At 51.0% G+C, this 19,978-nt stretch overlaps 5 protein-coding genes across 5 annotated transcripts; 3 read left to right on the plus strand and 2 right to left on the minus strand.

Moving 5' to 3' along the window:
- Positions 1 to 1,459: 1,459 nt before the first annotated feature.
- Positions 1,460 to 2,172, plus strand: MIND_01101700 (uncharacterized protein; the record flags this gene model as incomplete). The annotated part of the gene is made up of 3 exons (XM_037367585.1): positions 1,460 to 1,505; positions 1,556 to 1,723; positions 1,781 to 2,172. 3 exons carry the CDS (start codon positions 1,460 to 1,462, stop codon positions 2,170 to 2,172), a joined length of 606 nt encoding a protein of 201 aa, XP_037216979.1.
- Positions 2,173 to 3,326: 1,154 nt separating this feature from the next.
- MIND_01101800 (uncharacterized protein) lies at positions 3,327 to 4,620 on the plus strand (the record flags this gene model as incomplete). The annotated part of the gene is made up of 2 exons (XM_037367586.1): positions 3,327 to 4,235; positions 4,294 to 4,620. The coding sequence occupies 2 exons, from the start codon at positions 3,327 to 3,329 to the stop codon at positions 4,618 to 4,620; spliced, it is 1,236 nt and encodes a 411-aa protein (XP_037216980.1).
- Positions 4,621 to 6,841: 2,221 nt separating this feature from the next.
- MIND_01101900 (Regulator of nonsense transcripts 1) lies at positions 6,842 to 12,341 on the minus strand (the record flags this gene model as incomplete). Its single annotated transcript, XM_037367587.1, has 14 exons — positions 6,842 to 7,374; positions 7,428 to 7,632; positions 7,688 to 8,397; positions 8,447 to 9,056; positions 9,107 to 9,273; positions 9,321 to 9,844; positions 9,895 to 10,152; positions 10,202 to 10,626; positions 10,675 to 10,681; positions 10,728 to 11,340; positions 11,388 to 11,463; positions 11,512 to 11,776; positions 11,825 to 11,980; positions 12,028 to 12,341. The coding sequence occupies 14 exons, from the start codon at positions 12,339 to 12,341 to the stop codon at positions 6,842 to 6,844; spliced, it is 4,863 nt and encodes a 1,620-aa protein (XP_037216981.1).
- Positions 12,342 to 13,459: 1,118 nt separating this feature from the next.
- Positions 13,460 to 14,850, minus strand: MIND_01102000 (uncharacterized protein; the record flags this gene model as incomplete). The annotated part of the gene is made up of 6 exons (XM_037367588.1): positions 13,460 to 13,667; positions 13,721 to 13,809; positions 13,856 to 14,042; positions 14,090 to 14,437; positions 14,486 to 14,580; positions 14,629 to 14,850. The coding sequence occupies 6 exons, from the start codon at positions 14,848 to 14,850 to the stop codon at positions 13,460 to 13,462; spliced, it is 1,149 nt and encodes a 382-aa protein (XP_037216982.1).
- A 2,656-nt stretch (positions 14,851 to 17,506) lies between these two features.
- MIND_01102100 (uncharacterized protein) lies at positions 17,507 to 18,781 on the plus strand (the record flags this gene model as incomplete). The annotated part of the gene is made up of 4 exons (XM_037367589.1): positions 17,507 to 17,525; positions 17,574 to 17,742; positions 17,793 to 17,881; positions 17,931 to 18,781. 4 exons carry the CDS (start codon positions 17,507 to 17,509, stop codon positions 18,779 to 18,781), a joined length of 1,128 nt encoding a protein of 375 aa, XP_037216983.1.
- Between the last annotated feature and the right edge of the window lie 1,197 nt (positions 18,782 to 19,978).

Raw genomic sequence — 19,978 nt, forward strand, 5'->3', positions numbered from 1 at the left:
ATGGGCACCTCCGAGTAGAGGCCATTCATGTCACGATTCGCCATCCACTAAGATCTCCATAAGAGGGCACGATTGAGGAAGGAGAGCAACTTGTTTACCATATGGTCTGCGGCGTCAATTCCCATTGGTGGGCCACTGACGAATGATATGGGCGCTCCGATGGCTGCGATACCATGAGCATGAGAGTCGGGCACGAAATAGTCGGAAGCATACTTTGGCTGAGTATGCAGAGAATGTTGGAAATACCCCTCCATTGACAAGGTCGTGAATTTCGGGATCAGCGGAATCATAACTCTTGAGGCGCCAGAACAACTTTATGGAGGTCGTGCTTGACCCATGTCATTGCTTGAATTGTCTCCGAAGTGTAAATTGCCAGTGGGATTGTGACAGAATACGGGGCTCCGGGTTCGGTGGGTCCTTTGAGCCAAAAGTTCTCGAAAAAAACAAGATGAACCACTGCATGAGGTAGTTCTCGACCACAGCTTCCTCTATTGGTAAGAGTCGGCAGATTTATGACGGTTGAAAGACTGAGCACCTTCGCAAGTCGTTGCCTGAGCAGTGAGTATACTTCCCCTTGGACAGGTCACAGTTTTGCGAGACTGGGAAGAGAGCTTAAAATCAAGAACTTGACGCTGGCTTGTTTGGCTGCTTCGATTATATTCTTCCCCTGCACTACTTGGCCTTTGGCTGGAGCATCCCCCGGCCGTATTAAAGGCACCGTAAACTAGGGAAGTGGGTGTCGGAAGACAGTAACAAAAGGCTGTGATGATTACTTGCCGCAAAGACAGCCTTGTTGCCAGTCAGTGCTTGTACCAACAGCTGCTATCTGCTGTGGTATCACCCTCGACGACCTCTGCGCCAATGTCCCATCGCTCTTTAGATGCACGAGTTATCGCCCGAGGGTGAAATGCGCCATCTCTGAGTAGGGCTTTGATTATCAAGGAGCTGGAGGCCGGTCGCACCGAAGACAGAGACAGTTCGGGGCAATGTGAAGACATGAGGATGTCGCTTTCGTTACGACTCAACAGAAAACTTGAACTATTCTTTATACGCACACAGTAAGATTGGGTTGGCATCTTCAACTTGTTGGCCGTTAAGTGCGGATGTAAATGAAGAGTCTTATTTAGCCTTTGAACCGTTGTGGGCAGCGCACAATGGTTGGTCTGCGCAAGTTTATGCCAGTGGTTGGATTTGAGGATATTGTGACACCGTGACACCGTTGAATCCGGATCATTGAATCTATTTTTGATTCCACACGTCATCTTTTTTAAGGTTGTGCGTTTGCTCAAGGACTTTGCAGAGTCAAGGAATCTGGCTCTTCGACCTATGGAGAGTATCAGACACCGCTGCTTGCACGAAACTCCGATCTACTGTCATGCGGCAGCACATTGAAGCATCATGCTTCGGATTCACAACCATTTAAATTGAAAGTCACCACCGCCGTTTTACGACCACCAAGATGACTCGTGTCTTCGCCCTCTCCCTTGCTGCCGTTGCTGTCGTCTGTGGGTTTCTCCAATACGGTACTTGCCAGCGGCTAACTTCTGAGGTTCAGGTGCCGTTGCGGACGAAACAACTCTTGTTGTTCCTTTTGTCGATCCACAAGCAATCAGCGCGAAGGTCATTGGAGTGGACGCGGGTCAAGCACGTACAACATACGAGCTCGCCCAAGGAGCCTACACTGGGACATGGACAGACCCTCAGGGCAGTTTCCCAGGCACTGGTGCGCAAATAAAATTCCCCTTCGCGGTGCTTCACACGGCTTACACATAACAACTAGCGACGCTTGTCGAAGGGGCGGACTATGCATCTTTTACTTATGTCGTCAACGACCGTGAAGGCTCGTTCACTGCTGGTGGAGTTTGCAACTTCGCGAACGGGCAGGAGACGTGTGTGGCTGTTGAGGCTGATTCAGCCGGACCCGTAACAGTCACCCATACGGATGCCGCTCGGCCATTCGGACTGCAGATCCTCCCTGCCACTGGGACACCTGCGCCGAGCCAGTCCAATTCCAGCCCTAATCCCGCCAAAAGTAACTCTGGCGGGGCGAGCAACACAAACAGCGCTGGTGGAAGTGCTCCGTCAAGCCCATCGCCAAATGCTGCAAATCGTCTGACCGCAATAGCGCCGATCCTTGGTGCGGTCGTCGGAGCGTTACTTGTGCTTGCTTGAGTTGGTTGGCACTCAGGTTCTCCCACTGGCAGATAATATGCACGATGTAATTCCAACACTCTCATTTTATAGACCACTCATTTGATGCCGTTTGGCATAAAATCGTCAGTCAAGTACTTACTTACTTAGCCATCAATGCCATCGCCGTTGATTAGATACTTAGGTTTCTTCCGATTTGCAGTTCTTAAGTAAGCTCCAAAGATGCGTGGCTGCAAAAGGTTGATTGTCATTATGAAGGATCTTAGCGGCGTTTTCATACAATGGCTGGATTCTGTGAGTAAATGTGGGCATGGGCTCTGGATCAGGCTACAATAGATGAGGGATTCTTCATCTGGACTTGCGCAGTTTCGGACTTGAGCATTTCCGATACTATCGAGGACTCTCAGCTTTCATGTCGCCCACTTGAGGTAGCCACGCGATGTTTTGAAGCCATATCTTGCGGGTGAGTTGCCTTAGAAATGGGGATACCCGGTGGTTATCCTCCGAAGCAGTGCTTCAGTCGTCTATATTCGGCAAGGGCTTGGGGTTTCCTGCTGCATTCTCCGTCAACAAGGTCAACCGTGGCTTCATTTCCCCACCGCCTACGCGTCCATCCGCGTCAACAAGCGAGATCTTAAACGAGGAAGATGGAGCATGCCAGCCTGATACGTAAAGACACAATAGATTCTGGCGTTGCTGTTGAGGAGACATAGCCTAGGAGGAGGGTTTCATTTGATATTGCCGCCTCAACAGCAATGCTGCCCAAGCTGGAATGGTGGGCTTCTCAAGTAGTGGTGTTGTGAACTTGTGTTGGGAATGATGATTGCGTGACAGTCGCGTGACAGTTATCGTGACTCAGACTCATCTTCCACTTCATCCAGCCCATTTTTCGGCTGTTCTCGCGCTCTAACTGCACAACTGCTGGTTACTGAGAGCATTCCAAATGTTATTTAAGCCCGAAATCAAGTCCGGCCGACGCTGGCAGGTGCCAGGGCTGCCTCGAGGCGTACACGTTCCTTGATTTTATCCCAAGGGCTTCATCAAGCTTCCCTTCGCTCCGGAAGACCAGGACCGGCCAACAAAGATCTCACCCAGGTATAAAAACAGCCACCCGGTGGATTTAAGCCTTTCTGCTTTGGTCGACGCCCTCCACCGACTCCCGTCTTGCTTTCACCATGACTGAATACACGACTTCGTCTCAGGCGATTCGTGAATATCTTTCAAGCAAAGAACGGACAAAACATTGGGTTTACAACAGAGCCGAGCCACCCGATCTTTGTTACTCTCCCTCTGTCGCTCCCTCCTTTATCAATGACCCCGACTTCGTCCTCCCACCCGCTTCAGACGCTGGCAGTAGCCATTCTTTACCTCCAAAGATGGTTTTGAGGTATAGCGATGGTCGTCCAGACGAAGCTATTCCCCATCGCAGTGGGTCCAAGCTACGCCCACAGCACCATGACCGTTCGCGATCAGGGTCAGTCGCGGCACGTGGTCCAGAGGAAATTCGAGTATTGCCCACATCCACTGCGGCTGACGCGCCGCGCTCCACACATGGCCACGCTCGCTCCAAATCACTCCCTCGCAATGCCTACTCCCAAATACAAGACCCGGTTCCTCCCGTTCCCCCAGTCCCGGCTCTTCCCGGCTATGGTCCTCCCCGAGTGGCGTTTGGTCAGACACCTCAGCCATGGCATGGAGAGGGTCATAACCACGGGAGACACCCTCCGGCAATTGTTTATGCACCCTCACATGCCCGCTCGCGCCCGCACTATGCTCCTCCCGCCATTTATACTCATCCTCCACAAATGGGCCCTAATGGGATGATCTATAGCCATTCCGCGCCGGTCCGACCGACGCAAAAATACGTTCCAACGCCATACCCATCTGTCGTTCCCTCAGCTCATTCCCATATGTCTGCCGTCAAAGAAGAAGAGCGAAGGCGGTCAAAAACACCCAACGGTCGTTCACATTCGAGGAATCGCCGAGACAGGAGCCCAGCCTCCTCCATTTCTTCCTTTGAAAGCAATGGTTCTGGCAGCACGTACTACGTGATGCCGACAGGTCGTCAGAAGGTTCATATCATTGTAAGTTCTGCTCGCTTACTCTCCTTTGGCCAGCTGACATACTTCCCGCTTTGAATAGCCCACTCCAGACACCAGCGCAGGATCATCTGGACACCACTCACACTCACATTCACACTCGCAGTCCCACGCACACTCTCCCCAGTCACCACAGCACTCGCCCACATCGGTCCGCTCTGGCGGAAGCGCTGGAGGACTAAAAAAACCGTTTATTCAGCGCATCCTTGGCTTCGCGTTTCACGAAAAGCGTCCTCAGTCTGTTTCGGGAGAGTCGTCACAAGGGTCAGCGACTGGCTCAACTCGCGGGGGCAGGCGGTTGCGTCGACATTCGAGCGGAACTGGTCCAGGCTCCCGCAGGAGCAAGAGCGTCCCTCCTCCAGAAAATTAATCAGCAGCATTCGAAAAAGTCAAAACCATCGCATCTCATCTACCCTTATCTGCTATGCATTTGCGAACGATACCATCGCTTTTACTCTCTGTTATCGCCTTCCCTCGTCACATCTCTGTCACTCAAGCTAGAACACAAACCAAAATGTAATGAATCTGTACTATCTCTTCCGTTTGCCCGTGTCCGATTGCAATTGGTCAAAGTCTCAACGCTGCGCTTTTGTTCCTTCTGTGACTTGGAAGCTAGAACCCATACGGGCGGTCGAGCCTTACTCGCAAGGGCCGCGGGTGATTGGATTGTATTTGTGGGTCAAGTGGGAACGGCGATCAAGGCCTTGGCCGTTCTCGCATGGCCATCGACCATTTCCAAGCCTCGTCATCGCAAGCCATCCATAAATACCCTTCATGCTCTTCTTCAAAGCTTCAAAGTCAATTTGCGCCGCCAAATTCCCAAATGCTTGTTCAGCTTTTCTCTCGGCTTAGCCTCGGCTACGTTGCAGCTTTCAAGACGGCTACCACATCTCCTAACACACAACAAGCTCCGCTGTCAGCAATTGTTTCTCTTTCATGAACCCGGGTACCGCATGACCCCGACTTGTGACCCATCAACGCCGCAACAGTCAGCGCGAATCTCATCCTGAACCGCGAGTCAAAATCCGACGGGCAGGGCCAGTGCATGGCGGGAAATTATCTCGCTTAGACAACTCGCTTGCTGCTCCAGCTGATAAACGTGGCTTGCGATCTGAATAAAACTGCGAATCGATAGAGGAACATCGTACGACTCGCGGGCCAGTTGCTCCTGCTGCCTGCATGGGCAAGATAGCTCTCCCACCTTCATTTCCACCCGGCCGTCCATCTGACGCTGCCCTTGTTCGTGCCTCTCTGGCAGGCAGCCGTCGCCAAGGTCCCACAACCACAGCTGGTGGGAACAGACTGGTATAAATTTGCGTGCGGCTGGCCGCAGCGGGAAGGAGGCAATGACCGGTTGCGATCGGATGACTCGTTGCGCTTCTTTCGAGCTCTCTTTCCAAAACATGCCAGCCCTCCTTCCGCCTTTTTGCATCAGCATTACCCAGGTACCCACGGGCTCGGATTTGCGCACCCACAAACGCGGCGGTCGACGACGTTCATATCATCTGGGGAAGGGCTTCGAATGCGGATTTCGAAATTTAATTCCTCGTTGTTGGTCAGGGCATGGGAGAGTTGTTAATCGGTGGGTTGGGGGTGGCCACACGGCGCAAAATCGATCGTCGTCGAGAGCACCCGGCCTCTTCTCAGGCTCGTGGAGATGAAAAACGCCTCGTCATTTCATCTCCGAGAGCGGACGGGGTCATTCCTTTTTCTCCCTGTCTGGGCAATACTTGTTAGGCACGCCGATAGGCTTTGAATGGATTCCCAGTCGGCCGAATGAGCTGAGGCGCATTACTTAAGTGTGAATTTTGAGCCTAGCTGATCATCCAGGTCCAGAACCGCCGGCGATGAAGTATTGGCCTGAGATACGAGAAGCACCGCCTCTGGAGGAAAAAAAATTTCTGGCTGCGGATTGGACACTGGCACTTGTGTGTCATTCAACCCTTTGAAACAGTGGGCGATTCCGGAGAGCAATTGTTGGAAGCATCTGCACGTGACGATTCTACTGAGGGAGACGTTGACTTGCTCCAAACCCTCATTAGTTTGTGTGTAGAATTAGGCTCTTCACTCTTGTATTCTCGAAACTCCTCTATTGAAGTTGTTGCATTGGGCTTGGTAGATATACCTTTGGTCTTACAGAGTATGTAAGCTCTGTATTGGTGCTTGCCTTCTTCCAAACTGACAAAAGCAGCCAACTATCTGTAACGATTTCTCACACACAGCACAACGTTCTAGTTCATAGTAGTTTTCGACAAATACACAAGCATACTCGAGGTGGATATGTCGAGCGAAAAAAAGAAATGTAAAACGGCCGGAGTCACAACTACAACGAGCCAAAGCATCATCCTGTCCAATGCTAGAGCGGTAGTAGACGAACGAGCCGGTAGTGCGTCTTGTGGGTAGAAGACGGCCGTGTACGTCCTGAGCAGATAACCAGCTCAAGACAAAACGTGACGATTTGACAGGTCGGGCGAGCAAATGCGGCCACCAAGTGAGGCTAAGCAAAATGATGCTTTGCTATCGTCGTCTCCTCAGAGGCTAGCACCAGAGGTTCATCAGCGCAACAAGAAAGGCAGCGCGCCCCAACACGATCAATAGACAGTGACGCCAGCTTGCGTGCCGGCATACTGACTCTTCATGTCGTCCATGTCGCCTGCGTCATCTTGGCTCTTGTAATCGTATTGGGAGGACATGGCCAGACTGCCTGCTTCACTGACTCCAGCCACACTTGAGCTTCCAAACGAGGGTCGACGACCGTGACGAGGGAGCGCGTGGCCATGAATACGGTCGCTCTGCGAATAAGCGATCATGTTGTTGACCCCGCTGCCTCCCACACCCATTCCCATTCCAACAACGCTGCTTGCATCGGTAACGCTCGGCGCTCCAGCGTCTTGTGAGATAACAGACGAGGCGTAACTGTACGTGCTTCGTTTTGCGCCAGTCGCACCACGAGGAATTCCTCCACCAACCGGCCCAAATGGCCCAGCAGAAGAGAACATAGGAAGACCAGTAGAGTAAGTTGCCTGAGAACGAAGCGATTGGACATCCGAAGGGATGTAACCCAAAGCATCATGAGCGCGATAGAAGCTCGAGTCAAAGCGGCTGGGAGTTCCAGAGCGGCGACCTGAAAGTATATACATGAGGTTCATTCCCACAAAGATAAAAAGATAAACTCACTATCCGGAATACCGCCATTCCCATTCGCGGGGCCGATATAATCTCTTGCACTTGTTTCGTGTCGGCGGAATTGATCCATCGATTTCGCAAGCGATCGCCTTGGCTTGCTGAATTGAATCATGCTTGGTTGCAAGTTGTTCAGTGGGCCTTCCACCAGACAATTCTTCTCCTTGTAGTGTGTCAAGAGATAATGCCAGAGCGGATGCTAGAATAATGATTGTATCAGCCAAGGGGGAAATGAGTGAGTGAAAGATTCAAACCTTGCTCAACACTTTCGGGTTGCCCAAGATGACCACTCCATACTTCGCACGGGAGAGCGCGACGTTCAGACGACGAGGGTCGTTCAAAAACCCGATACCTTGATGCTCGTTGCTTCGCACACAGCTGAGAATGATATAATCCTTCTCGCGTCCTTGGAAAGCGTCAACGCTGGCGACCTCGATCTCCTTGTACAGATCCTTTTTGAGGGACCCATTGAACTGCATGTAGTTGACCATATAGGAACGCTGTCCTTCGTAAGGTGTTACGACACCGATTTGACCAGGGACAACGCCAGATTTGAAAAACTTGGTGACGATCTTCTCGACGTTGGAAGCTTCAGTTCGGTTGAGGAACGATGTCCCGCTGCTCGAAATCTCCTCTTGTCCAAGATTTTGGTAGAAGAACATGGGAGTGTCAGGAACAGGCCAAGGGAAGTCGACATTTTTTCGAAGTCGTTCCGGCGCTGTGACACCATTTTGAAGGGTACCCTCGTAGAACATGTTGGATGGGAACTCCGAAAGGCAGGGATGCATGCGGTATTGTACCTGCAGCCGAATGGGTCGATTGCCAAGCACCACCAATCGTTCGAAAAGGGATTGAGTAAGACCAGCGCGGGCAGCCTTCTTGTTCATAATAACAGGGCCGAGCTGCTGGTGATCACCAACAAGCACCACCTGTTTACAACCCAAAACAAGAGGAATCATGCACTCTGCGAAATATAGTCAGTTGTAGTAAACGACCAAATTATCAAGACATACCAGGTTCAGCAGCTTGTGTTGCCTCGTCAATTAACACGGTCCTAAACTTCAATTTACTCAATCGCGGATCTCCCGCTCCGACGCAAGTGCAGCAAATCACGTCTGCGGCCGCCAAAATCTCCTTCTCGCATTGTCGGATTAATGTCTTGTACTTGCGCTCGTCGTTGCTGCTCAACTCTCCTTGCTCAGTTTTGAGCATTATAAGCTTCTGCAGCTCGACATGCGTAGTGCTGTTCGCGACTTGTTGGTGTAGCGTGAGGAAGCTGACACTGGAATCAAGGGCTTCACGTGATTTGGCTGTGAGGCGGACAACTTTCAGTCCCGTCGCGTGAATCTTCTCCGTAAGCTGGTCTACCGCAACATTGGAGGGCGCGCAGACAAGGACTTGACCCGGATTCATCTTGGCGAGATGGTAGACGATCGACGCTGAGGTGACAGTCTTGCCTGTGCCAGGAGGTCCTTGAATGAGGCTGATGGGTTTCTGTAAGACACTCTTGACCGCATACATTTGAGAATGGTTCAGCTCGGGAAGACCAGGCGCCGAGAACCGCTTCGGCATTTGCGTGCGCAAGCTCTGTGGTTCTAGTTCGTGACCGAGAAGTTTGTGATACTGTAGCAACAGGTGAGATGAGCGAAAAATAGAATGAAAAGGCAACACACGATATAGCCGCTAACACTCTTCTCATCGACTGCAAATGTCTTCATCGCAAGTTGCATACGGTCAAAGCTGGTCGATTTCCAAACAAAGTCTGCTGCAAAGTTATGTGTGCATTCAGACGGAACACCTTCTGTTCGGCGAAGTTCGAGACCAATCTCGTCAGAAACATCTAATAAACCATGAGAGCCAACACAAGAAGCATTAGTGAAAACGTACTGTTGGGAATCTTGATGACATGACCAACACCCTCCCAAGCTTTATGGAGTTCGCCTTGGTAGCGCAAACGCAGTTCGTCACCAACAGCAAGTCGAACTTCACCACTCTCCAGCTTCGGCAAGCCAAACCACGCAACGCGCTTCTGATTCAAACCAAGGTCCCAACGAACAGTGATGTCTGTCTGCGTCTGGCTCTCCTTGAGACGTTTGTCGTAGTCTGCCTCAATCTTGACAAGCGGCCCAAATATGTTTTGGTATTGATATGCGTCCTCATAACGGAGGAGGATCGATTGGGGCTCGTCGTCGACGCCTGGTTTTTCCAAGTCTTCTAATGTGGCGTTAGCGTTCTCCCGCCACAGGTCCTCGAGGCGATTTATCTGGGCGAAGGAAATCTGACGGGATCGCAGTTGCTCCGTCTCGCTCGGGGGCTTAACCAACCAGGAGAGGAAGGAGCGGTCGTCGATAAGAGGAGCCCAAAGCGCTGCATTCCACGATATATCTTTAGAAATAGCAGCACATGGTTGACTGAAAGCACATATGAGTGGACAAAAATTGCGCTCGCGTGAGTCACGCACCGACACAAAAGAACGACAACAGTGTCACTTTTCGCCGGTATAAAACCCAGCATGAACACATTCTTACTCCCACAGTTATAGCACTCGGGAGTAGTCTCGCCCAGGGGACTTTCTGCATGGAGGATGACTTCCTTGTGCTTTGCGCGAACGAGATGGTTGACAATATGCGACGCGGAAGTATTTCCTCGCGAGTTGCAGAACCATTTGGCGCAAACGAGACACTTGACGACGGAAGCTGGAGAGTGTATGCCGCAATAGCTGAGATAACCTGAGCCAAAAACAAGGGAGAAAAAAACGACAGACGAACCTGCAAGCATGCGGGGGCAAGTCGACAGCACCATCATCCTTCAAATCGTCAAGAACAGCATCAAAGTCTTCATCAATCCCACCGCCGTTTCGAGCGGGTTGCGCGTGAGGATGTGAATGGCCTGCATGACCATTTGCGTGGTTGTACGAATCCGCGTCTGAGATCGAGAGACTTGACAAGTCAACCGAGGAAGCATTATCTGCTGTGTTGGCGGTATAAACCGATGAGGTGTCATCGACGATGCCAATTCCCCCGCCGTAGGAAGAGGCCGACTCGTATTGGAAGTTGTCGAACGTGTCCATGGTGGACGTTCGAAGAAAGTGGAGAAATTGCGGTGCCGGATTGGTCACGTCGTGACTCCACTTCTTGCTCAGCACTCCCATTTCGTCTGCTAAAATTACATTGGTATAAACGACTTCTCGATGCTTCCAGAAAACCCATTAAAGACCCATGGGCCCGACTGTCTTTCTTACGTTGAACCTACAACATAGTCAGCCGATGAACATCCCAGCAAAGTTCAACACACCTCGTTGGGTCGTATTTAGCGTATATGCTCTTCAAGCGCTTGTACGCTGGATATGTTGCATAGACTTGTTGCGAAGCGTCGCACTCGTTGATATATAACGGCAAATCCTTGTTCTCTGGCATCTGTAACTGAGAAAGCAAAAATTCGAACCCAGCCTGGACGTTTGCTGGTCGAACCGATACGCCAGCAGGATAAATCAGGTAGTAATCCATAGTGGCGTATGGCACTCCTGGGTCCCCAATCGCATTCGGCCCACGCGCCTTGCTTGCAACCCATTGCGACCGCGGAATAACCGACACGACCAAACTGCAGCTCGCAAGTTGGGAGCCGAAGTGGTTGGTAAAGTTGGCCAACAAATCGAAGCCCTTTTGGAATGTTGCTTCACTCCCAATAAACGACGCAGCGCCAAAGTTCTGGCCATTGCCTCGCCCATCTCCAGCAATCGCGTTTGCCATATCGGCATAAGATAACGCGGAGAATGACGTTGTGGTTGCATTGAGAGAAAGGAAGGTTCCGAAAATGCTTGTGGGGAGGGATGCACCTTGGTAGTACATGTAGATGACATGGGCGGTGGGTGAGGTAAGATCCATGGTGCTCATAATCGGCATCAGGACTAATTGTGTGTTAGAAAATGAACCCTTTCAACTCTCTCCAACTCACTCGCTTTGGGATCCGTATTCTCGCGAATGAACTTTGCAGTTGCATTGTTGAGTTTCGCCGAATCCGCGCCAGAAAACTGGAAATGTCTAAACAATCTTTCCTAGGATAGCGCCGTCGAACTTACCATCTTGATTCCACCATACCAATTCTTGTCCGCTGCTGTTCCCGTTGTTACAGGCACCAGCACATACCGCGTCACGATGCCAAAGCGATTTGCTCCTCCCTTGATAGCCCGGAAAAGGTCTTTATACTGGTTGGTCCGTGTTGCGGTCACCAGCCTTCCATCGACCAATACCACATCGACTTCTTGTATCGCGTCTGCCGACCAACCATATTGAGGGGACAGGAAACTGATGCCACCTCCAAGAAGTAGACCTGTTCCAATATCCCTGACTCCACGTTGAGTATATGTTCACCCACACAAGAAAGACACCCACGAAGCTCGAGCACCCATGACTGCAACGCCATAGGACTGCAGATAGTTGATAGCGTCGCCCCAGTGGATGCCAGGTTGAACCGTCACCAAACCAGTCGCGACGTCATAAGAGATACTCTGCATGTTTGAGAAGGAAATGAGGACCCCATTGGTGATGCTAATTATGGTTAATTCACGCTAATTGAGGGCACAACTACACCTCACTCGTTATAACCAAGCATTCCACTGTGTCCACCAGCGATGACCGCGTATTTCGCGTTGTTCGCGTAGATGGCGGCCATGGCAGTTTGGACATGGGCTCCGCTCGTCGGGTACACAATGCACGTTGGCCTATCCAGTGAATTGAATAGACTCCAAGTTCCCTGGGCGGTCGCGTTATACTGCGCCCCAGACGACTGGACGATGGTAGAGCCGAGTGTCGCGGTAATGTTGTTGCACGCTGCTGTTGCGGATGTCGCGGCGCTCGTTGCGTAGGTGCTAGCAATGCAAAGAACTAAGGAAATGGAGAGAATAATCATGGTGGGAGGAAAACTTGGGCGCGAGGTGCCTCCACAAGAACCAAGGTCTCGACGAACCACTTTTATACTCGGTCATCTGGCCAAGGGGCGACGCATCGGATCCGCGGGTTTGTTTTTCTTAGCAAGCGTGTTGGCATTATAACGTACTACTACTAGTACGTGTTCTAGCCATCACTGCTAATTGATCAGACTAAACTTCTGACTAAACCAGTCGGAAGCAGAATATCCACCGAGATTTGCGGCCGCAGAGCTGCAAGCTCTGTAACGACTTCCTAGAGTATCGACTTGTCCGTTCATGTGGCCGCACCGCTAACCCTGTTATCTGTTCCACCCAATAGAGCTATTTCCGGCGAACCACCAGGTACATATGACGACAGAACTGCCACAGGGCTTGCTGAAGATCGTGTCGTAAGCACTTGATACGCGGGGTGTCTACAACTTTTGGTCGTTATGCCGCCGGCATACTTAATGCCTTGGCGCGAAGGTCTTGCCAGCACGTCCTCTGAAAGAGGAAGAACTCTTCGGAGAGACTTTGCTGAACGGTCAGGGTAGGATGAGGGCCCTTCTGGTCAACATCACGCTGGACCCACATTCGAATTGGGTTTCGATCGCAACAGGTTAATTCTTCTCCTGTTCTTCTCTATCTCGCTAATGATCATATCTTAGAGAAGCAAATGAAATATCCGGCCAGGAACAGCGCTAGCAAGTCCACCGAGTGTCCACCGGAACACACTTGTTCCCCCCGACCGAATTTGTTGCTAACCTTTGACTGAGTTTTGAATGGCTTTATTCAAATATTATGAGTAAGTAGTCAATCGCGCTTTGCAAAATGTGCGATTTTGGCGAAGAATAGGCTAGAATAGGTCCAGGAAGAAACACCTGCACTTTGAAAAGGTTAGCCTGAGTTATGGATTCAAGTCTCACACACCGAACTGTCATTACTTGGCAATTATCACAGTCAGCCAGCATTGAAGATGATTTGAAAATACATTGTACTCTGCCAATACTAAAGGTACACTAAGTAGTACTATTCACCGATTTACTTATGTACAAGTCGCTCAACCAACGACTGCGCGTAATTAGATTCGACTTCCTTCGGCCGCCGTCGCTGCAGGCCATTACACAAAGCCGATGGCCACCGATTCAGACCCGTGGCCGCGGCCAACCCTCCGTAAGTGTGCAACGCTCAGCATAAGATGGACAATACCAACAAGCACCATGCCGGAAAGGAAGAGGCGGGCTGCAATCGGTTCCTTCGGAGAGTCGTTGACAGTGGACGGCGGCCAGACGAAGAATACCATCGTGGTGATGAAGAATAGGACACCCCTGAGCCAAAGTTTAGCATAGAATTCATTTATCTTGGTCCTAGCGTTACTGACCAGCAGGTCGATGCCAGAGGCAAAGACACTAAAAACCACACGCTCCACATGCGACTTTCCGTGCGAACCGTGCAAGCATGTTTCATTTCCTATACCATCCTGTTAGCTTTCTTCCGCGAGAGACAATGCACTCGCCTGAGCCCATCTCCGTGTAGAGGTGGTCGCTGTAGAGAGTCTCATCGATACGAAGCTCCCGAAATAGATGCTCAGAACTGCCGTATAGACGAGGCTCATGAACACAGGCAGCAACGCGGCATGTGTCAGGACACGGAGCAACGCATTGCTAGTGATAGCTGGGATTTGAAACATCGTCAAGGTTGCTCTTGAGAACACAATCAGTGGGCGTTCAGGCGAGATATACCGACATACCCAAACAGAAGTGTGGAGAAGAGAGCTAATGTCTTCCATTGGCCGACTATGGTGTCAGAAAACAGACACCACGCCTGCAGGGTTGCGTCTCCAAGCTCCGAGTCGCAGTCCGGCGGCTCGCAGTGATATTGCTGCAAACAGTCGAGAGCGAGAGCGGCATATGTGGCAGGCAGGCGGAGAAACATGCAGTGATAGAGCGTGGTGATAAGTTGCTTCAAATGAAGAGGTTCGGGATATGGACTAGGAGTTGTGCCCAACTCGCTGTGGCAGGTCAAGACTCGTAGTCGCAAGAGAAAGATGTTGGCTTCTAATAGGACATCGGGTTGCGGATAGAATTGTTGTAGGAGTCTGTCTGCGAGTTAGGACTTGTTCAGTCGAGAAGACGGTAAGACGGACGAGATCAATGGGCCGCAGGATGAATGCTTGATGTTGTGGTCGAGTAGATCGTATACGCTGGTGCAGATTTCGGCTGAAAGAAGCTCGTCGTCTGTCTGCCCACCACGAATTAGAACCAGATGATCAGAGTTATTGTGGTTTACCTCGTCCCATATATCCAAAGCCAGCCGCGCGAGGCGGGCGTGCTCGATATTGAGCGACAATTCAGCCACATCTCGGAGTCCAATCAGGATGTGGCTTGGGACAGTCGCGATGACAGTTTCACTGCCTGAGTTTGAGTCGGAAGGGGCGTCGATTAAGAGCTCGCGGACTGTCCACGAGAGGAATGCGAGCAATCGGACTTGTACGCTGCGCGCTTCAGACATAGAGGAGTTTGTGGGGAAGGGACCTTGACGCGGCTTGATTCGGGTTATCCTTTAAGTTGGGCTTGACTTTTTTCCGGTCTCTCCCGCTTGCGCAGCCATCGTTTGACGTGATGCCTCGGCAGGCTGTTTCTCCTGGGGTTTGCCTGGGGTAGTCCTTTATGGATCCACATATGTAAGTAGCGTGGCAAAACGACTGGAGTAGTCTTACCAGTTTGAGCTTGAGGCCCCAAAGGCACGGCAAAAACATACCGTGGTGCGATAATGAAAAGGCATGTGGACATTGCGGGGAACAGCCTCAGCCTGACAGTGTGCTTTCTGTCGGGCCAAATTTTCAGCGACGTCGACGCGTAAAAAAAGAACTGGTATCGGACATTATTGGGTAGTATAAAATGCTGCGTAGGCAAATTGACCTGGCGGGTAACAAACACCGTAGCTGCGCAAACGGGCAACGGTGGCTTGAGAAAAGTGAGTATTCGGCCCGAAGGAAACACTTATGTAATATGATGATCGATCACACAGCCACAGCTGCGTGCCTCAGCCTGAACTTGCTCTCTTCTTCGATGCTTGTTTGTTGACCCAGGCTTCACTGGCTTTCCGTCCCACCTCTCATTCCTTTCTCTTTCTCGACAAAAGCCCTTGTTTGCTATGGCGGCGTCATGTGTGTCGACGGCCACGGCCACAACCGCAGTACGCGTGTATTCTGCTTGTCTTGTCCGAAAGGTTTAACTCAAGCAATGGAATAGACTTTAGTTACGACGGAATCTCTAACTGTCTCTCTATCAGAGAGTGTGACGACCTTGCCACCGATTACAACGACCATTACAACCACAGGATGTGCTTTAGGCTCCGTCAGCGATATTGCATGTGTTCCTACCACAGCGACGATTACTTCAACAATTCCTGGCGCGTTCTCAGATCCAAATCCTCACTTGGTTGCTCATCTTTTCCACAGGAGCCATTTCCACAACCACCGTGTCAATCACCAAAACTATACCTGTCACTTTGACGGAGGCACGCACTCTTTTTGGAAGTGCAATATGTAGGACCGTGTCAGAAAGTCCCTCTGGGACGCTGTCTACTTCGACTCCGTCTCCAATTAAAGTGACCTCGCTCTCTGAAAGCACACTTTCAAACGGGCAAGTTACAGTGATAACGGACGTCATAACCTCAACACCACCAGCTTCCATTGTTTATGTCCCTCCATCTCCTGGTGCGACCCAACAAACGCAGAACAACACAGATGGCTCACCTCGTATGGCGCCCATAATCGGCGGAGTCATAGCAGGGTTCTTTGGACTACTCGGTTTAGTTCTCATAATCTGGTTCATCCTGTAGGCGTTCTTTACGTTCACTCTTCTCAACTAACAATACCTCTTAGTAAACGAAGACGGAGATGGGACGATATTTTTGATCGGGAGTACATGCAACGACCAAGCAAACGCTTCTCCCTTGACGCAGATATTGGTGGCGACCCGAAGCCTTACCATTATGGCCCGGCCATTCACGATCACCACCTCCCGCCTCCATTTCCCCCTCCCCTTCGCCAAGTAACCTGCCCCATTCTATACCGCCGCAACAACGACTTGCGCCTCTAAATGTCCCGATGACTGTTTCCCAACCTGGCCTGAGTGCGGGTACCACGATATCTTCTCGTCCATCCACTGCAAACTCCATGAGGCCTTTGCGCAGTCCTTCACATCATCAAAACACGAGCAGTGGAAGCAGTACCGGGGTTCACATACCGTCACAACGAGAATGGGGTCACCATGTACCCAGCCCTAGCGCGGACACCATCCATATGGAATCGCAACTACCAATCGCTCGTGTGGGGTCTCCGACGAGTGTCAATGACTTTGGGACTGGACCTCTTCACTTGGTGAATTTAGACGATGAGACTTCGCCAACTCAAGGGCCAGCTCTGCTTGATGGCAAGGGTCGAAACGTTCGGCTCGGCTCGGGTGGGCCTGGAGTACTGGTTCACACAGACGGTGGTCCTGCACCACCCGAAATGCTTCTTCGATGATTTCTCTACTCTTGACTTCCGGCATATCACTGCATTTGTTTATTAGTCGAGCGACTCCCCGCCATGATGCTCTGCGTCTGGCCGGTTGATGATTACGCCGCACCGCATACTCGATTTGATATCGTACTGTAGCTACCTTCCATAATTCTGGGACAGTACATCTTGTAGACGCAGCATTTTGTTCAGGAAATCATAATCGCTTTGGTATCACGTGATACAACCATTTCGTCCCGAATACGACCATCTCGAGACACCATGCGAGCTACATGCCGCTCCGCTGTCAGCGCCATCACCATGCTGTAACCTTTGTTCTGGAAGCGAGGTCGGGAGGTTATTGTTCTTGAGCCCTTGTTCTCCCATGGTCATTGTCTGCCCAATGCGGCTTTGATGCGTGTCTCCATAATGGCTTTTGGTGAATAAAAGGCCTGTCTACTTCCCTTGCTCTCCCTAACCCACACACACAGGGACTCCCCCCTTCTTTACGACAAACACCTTGCCTTTCCACTTTGGTGCCGGCGCGCCTTTCTTTCTTTTAACGAAGCAAACGATCTTAACACACAAGTCAACGCCCCACACAACCTCAACCACCTTCTTTACTTGCACTCTTCATTGAACCTTTTCTCACTTACCAGCATGCCTCGTCCCCAAACTCGTAGGTGGCCTTCTCCTCAGACCAGACAGCGGCTGACATTTTTACAAGTTGTCTTCCTCGGTCTTAACGCCGTCCGCGTGCTCAGCATTGTCGGCCTGCTGCTTGTTTTCTCGAGCTCCATTGTGGTCATGGTCACCAACATCAAGGCCGTGAACCGCTTCCAGGCCAATCGAATCTCCAACTCGACAAACGACATGCTTGACTGCGACTATATCGAGTGCGTGGCCTCTCTAGTTTTACCCATACCTTTTCTGACCGAATACACAGAGGAAGCACCGTCCCGAACCAACCTGCTGGTGTCTTCTGGGCCGTTGTTGCGACCCTTCTTATCATTTTCCAAGTCATCATCCTTCTTCGTGCGTTGCCCTCTCTCTTCACTTGTCCAATTCTCATTCTTTCTTGCAGTATCCGAACTGTCCTGGCCGATGGTGTTCTTCGACCGCTTCTTCCCTGTTCTCGGGTCAAACTTCGGTCTCGGGGCTCTGGGTATTTTCCAAGCTCTCATCGGCGCCCAGATCCTCTCCCACCACGTCGACGACTTCACTCTCGTCGCGGCTTTCTTCCTCTTTTCCATCGGCTGCTTGAATATGTTCCTCGGTCTCATCTTCCGCGAAGGGGCCAAGGCCAAGCGCTCATTGCGGGGCAAACGTGAGGCGGAAAAGAATGCGAAAGCCGGGATCATCACTGGCCAGATTCGCCCCCATGTTCTCGATGTTACTCCCCAATTTACCATCCCTGCCTTCCCTGGTGCTGGCATGGGTGACGCCTCGCCAATGGAAAAACCAATCGATGCCGAGTCCTTCCACTCCTGGAGAAGCACCGACAAAGCCGGTTATGGTTTCGGTCGTCAGGGCGAGAAAGTCGCTGGACTGCGGGGCTTCATCCTTCAACGTCCCGAAGAAACTCTCCCCCGCTATGCCTCGCCATCGCCCAGTTTCACAGCGGCGGCTGCACGGTCATCAAATGAGATGCCGATCCCAGCACGTGATCTCGCACCGTCTCCTTCTCGTGTTCCCCGCCGCGCTTCGCCGCCTCGCAGTGCCTCGTCGCGCTCGTCATCCCGTGACTCCGCATCCTCGCGCTCTTCGGAGTACTCCCACCACTCCTCCTCGAGCTTCGCCTCCCCGATGTCTTACCGCGAGACAATCCACACCATCCAAATTCCCGACTCCCCTGTTGCTGCTACGCCCCCGCCATTCCTCGCCACCATGGCACCATCCAACAAATATGGGCGGCCCCGCCCCACTGCGTTCTGAATAAGAGCGTCAGCCAACGAATCACGAATATAAACGACAAACAAAAGCGACCGTGTCGCTGGTCATGTATAATGCCTACAGACTCTTTTCCCCGCTCCACCTTGTCGCGGATGAACGGACCTCACTATTCAACGCTCTTCTGCCTGTCACATACGTATCTGCCCGCTCACCTGCAACTAATCGCTGTACTTACTCTAGCTAGCGCTGTATTTTTCGCTGTTCTTTTGTAGCTCTAAAAGGTCTAATCGAGTCCTTGTTTTTACATTGCTGTGAAGTCTAAGTGCATTGATCTGGCTTGAACTTGAATCCCTTGAAGTTTGATATCATCGGCTTGGTAATGTTGGACAAAGAGTCCGGAGCAGTTGATTTAAAGTTTTGTTTGTTTGGCCAACAACTTAAATAAGTACTACACCGGCCATTGCGGAGGTTCCGAGTCTTCAAAGTATTCTCACAAGAATCAAGCCCTCGCTTGGCGTTTAGTAAGGTAAACAACCAACGCAGCTGACATCTTCTCTGCACATGATCGTGTGTCTGACAAAGCAAATTTCAGCCTTCTACCTTCTTCGGGCTTGGCATCACTTCAATAATTAAACCCCGCACGCAGTGGGATCTATTTTTAGGACCTTACAACCAGACGATTCTCTGGCTTGGCGCAGTAGAGCACTGCCGATGAACGTGAAGGGCCATGTTGATCTCCACGCCAATGATTGCATATCTCTCTTGTTACGAGTACTTTAGTAATCGTCCATCACACCCCTCCCAGCGCAAATTTCAGCTCTCTTGTCACGCTCTAAAATTGTAATGCCGTAGCTAAAATGTAACAAATTTGAAACCCCTCGTCTTCAAATTCCATTAGATCATATTTGTAGTCTTTCAATACACTCAACCCTAACCCTAGTAGACATCTGCAAACATTCGTGACGACCATTCCTCCACAAAATGTTCAAGCCTGAGGATACAACCTCAAATATCGAATCTGAATCATGATTTGGTCGCGGTGACCGTAGTGGAGCCAAAGATTGAGTTCAGACGTGTTTGGGTTGTGGTCTGTTGTGGTCGCCGGTCGAGAGCCTTTTTTCACCTTCAAGTTAGGCTTCAGTTGTTTGCGGCCTACTACTACGAAAGCGCGGCTTGGATAGAAGTAAGGTATAGCAACTATGGCACTAAGTACATCAATATATCGCGAGGAATTGTACT

Source organism: Mycena indigotica (genome assembly GCF_014461135.1).
Source record: "Mycena indigotica strain 171206Taipei chromosome Unknown Mind.scaff0009, whole genome shotgun sequence".
NCBI classification, from domain to species: Eukaryota; Fungi; Basidiomycota; class Agaricomycetes; order Agaricales; family Mycenaceae; genus Mycena; species Mycena indigotica.